The sequence below is a fragment of the Alligator sinensis genome, unplaced genomic scaffold (genome assembly GCF_000455745.1).
Source record: "Alligator sinensis unplaced genomic scaffold, ASM45574v1 scaffold707_1, whole genome shotgun sequence".
NCBI classification, from domain to species: domain Eukaryota; kingdom Metazoa; phylum Chordata; order Crocodylia; family Alligatoridae; genus Alligator; species Alligator sinensis.
The window spans coordinates 2,120,355-2,122,385 of record NW_005842065.1 but is presented as its reverse complement, the minus strand read 5'-3'; the positions used below and the strand labels follow the sequence as shown (position 1 = coordinate 2,122,385).

At 58.9% G+C, this 2,031-nt stretch overlaps 1 protein-coding gene across 2 annotated transcripts in view; it reads left to right on the top strand.

Moving 5' to 3' along the window:
• The window catches only part of LOC102387007 (intercellular adhesion molecule 2-like), a 16,585-nt gene that overhangs the window by 654 nt on the left and 13,900 nt on the right, over positions 1 to 2,031 (top strand). Inside the window, exon 2 of one of the 2 annotated variants that reach the window (XM_014519890.2) lies at positions 1,103 to 1,366. In XM_014519890.2, coding sequence (XP_014375376.1) covers positions 1,103 to 1,366 — 264 coding nt within the window. Of the gene's footprint in view, positions 1 to 590; positions 1,367 to 2,031 lie in introns of those variants that run through there. The other variant, XM_025203962.1, reaches the window with a different exon arrangement.

The window sequence follows — 2,031 nt, the reverse complement described above, 5'->3', positions numbered from 1 at the left end:
GGGCCGGACGTGCTCGGCCGCGCTGGGAGGCCGCCCGGGAGCCCGCACCCCCGCAGTCGGGCTGGCGGCGCCGGCTCTCGGGCGCCTCCGGCTCCGGCGGCGAAGCGAAGTGGAGCAGCCGCGTTTACACGGGGTTGGGGCCGGGCTCCGACGGGTTCCGCAGAGAGCGGGGGTCTGGAGAGGGGCCGGGCCGGGCTCCAGCCTCCCCCAGGAGCTTTCCTGGAAGTGGCGTGGGGGCGGACTTGGCTGGACATCCTGGCAGGCATTTCCAACGTCCGGGAGCAAGACTGAGTCAGGCAGTGCCCGCCTCTGGCCTGCGGGGTTGGCGGAGAGCAGGGAGGTCCCAGCTGTTGTCGGCCCCTCCCACGCAGGGCACTGTCACCAGAACCTTTCAGGCCACCAAGAAGGTTGGACCCCAAGGTTTGGCCTGCTAAGTGCTTTGCTGGGGGTTGGATCGTGGCAAAGGCAGGATCCAACCCAGGCCTCCCACGCCAGGCGTCCCCCAAGCTACAACCAACTGGCAGCAGAAGGGAGCTGTTGGGGTTGGGCCTCGGTCCCAAAGCCCTCCCTGGTAACAACCCTGGAACGTGCCACTAACTGCAGGCCTCCTTCCCCCCTCTCCAGCGCCCAGCAGCACTAGGCCCCCCACAGCCAGGATCAGCCCCTTCCTGAGCTTGGCCAGGGTCTGACAAGAAGGGCTGCACTGCCTCAGCCTGCAGCTGCCAAGGGGCTGCTTTTTGGCAGCCTGGAATGTGGTCTTGGGCCCTGAATGGACATGAAGGGCATCCTAGCAGGTCCAGGCTTGCCATCAGCTGCACATGTGTGTGCATGAGTGTGTGCAGAGATTGCAGGCTAAACTGACAAAGCAGTTTCGGGGGTAGGGGGGAGGCAAAGGAGGGGGAACTGCTGGGCTGAGCAATGCAAGGGCTTACCCAAGATCACTGGAAGCCCATGTCAGTGCTGGGAGCCCCACACAGAGCCTGGGATCCCCCTCCAGCCTCCTCAGAGCCTGCCCTTGCTCAGTCTGGCCCCATTGCCCTGGGCACAGTCTGGGGACCGTGGCAGGTAGAGCTGTTGCCTGACCGGTGCATGTGTGTTGCAGTTGCAGAAGCCCAGGTGGAGGTGAGGATATCGCCCAGCAACCTGTTGGTTGAGTACGGCGGGAACCTGACGCTGACTTGCTCATCAACATGCCCAGTCTCTGATGTCCAGCTGGGCCTGGAGACCTCACTCACAAAGCACCAGGTGGACCAGGAGCATAGCTGGGTGTTGGTCAACATCAGCGAGTCGCAATCCGTGGTCCAGTGCTGGATTGCCTGCAATGGCACTGACAAAACAATAGCGTCTGCCGATATCACAACATACCGTAAGTGCCCCTGTGCAGCCTGGCCACTAGCTCTGGGGTCCTACCAGTGCCAAGAAGTGGGCAGCTCAGAGGAGGAAGTAGAAGAACTAGAGGAGGTCCAGAGAAGGGCAGCAAGGATGGTTAGCAGTATAGGGGGGCCTTCATATGAGGAGGGGCTAAAGACAAGGCCTATCCAGTTTAGAAAAGATGTGCTGGAGGTGGCTTGGGGGGCAAGAAGGGTTTACCAAATACTATATGACAAAGAGAAAGTGGGTAGGGATTCAGTATTGAGAGAGAGTCAATGAAAGAGCGAGGGGTCACAAAATGAAACCAGCAGTCAACCAGTCAGTCTAAAACCAACAACAGGAAGTTCTTTTTCACACTGCCTATCAGTCAAGTCATCATCAGTGGTGACAACAGCGACCAGTAACAGTGGAAGTTGAGAGTTCAGCTGATTCACAAGAGATTGGACATGTTCTTGGAGCAAAGGGGCATGCGTAGGTATTGAGCATGGGAGTGAGGGGCATGGCCTTTGAATCAGAATGTCTTGGACCTTAAATGCTGGAGGCTGCAAGTGAGAGAGGAACAGGGAAAATCCCTGGTCAGACCCAGTTCACCCTCCCTCTCTGTATTCATAGTTTCATAGTTTCTAGGGTCGGAAGGGACCTGGGCAGATCATCTAGTCC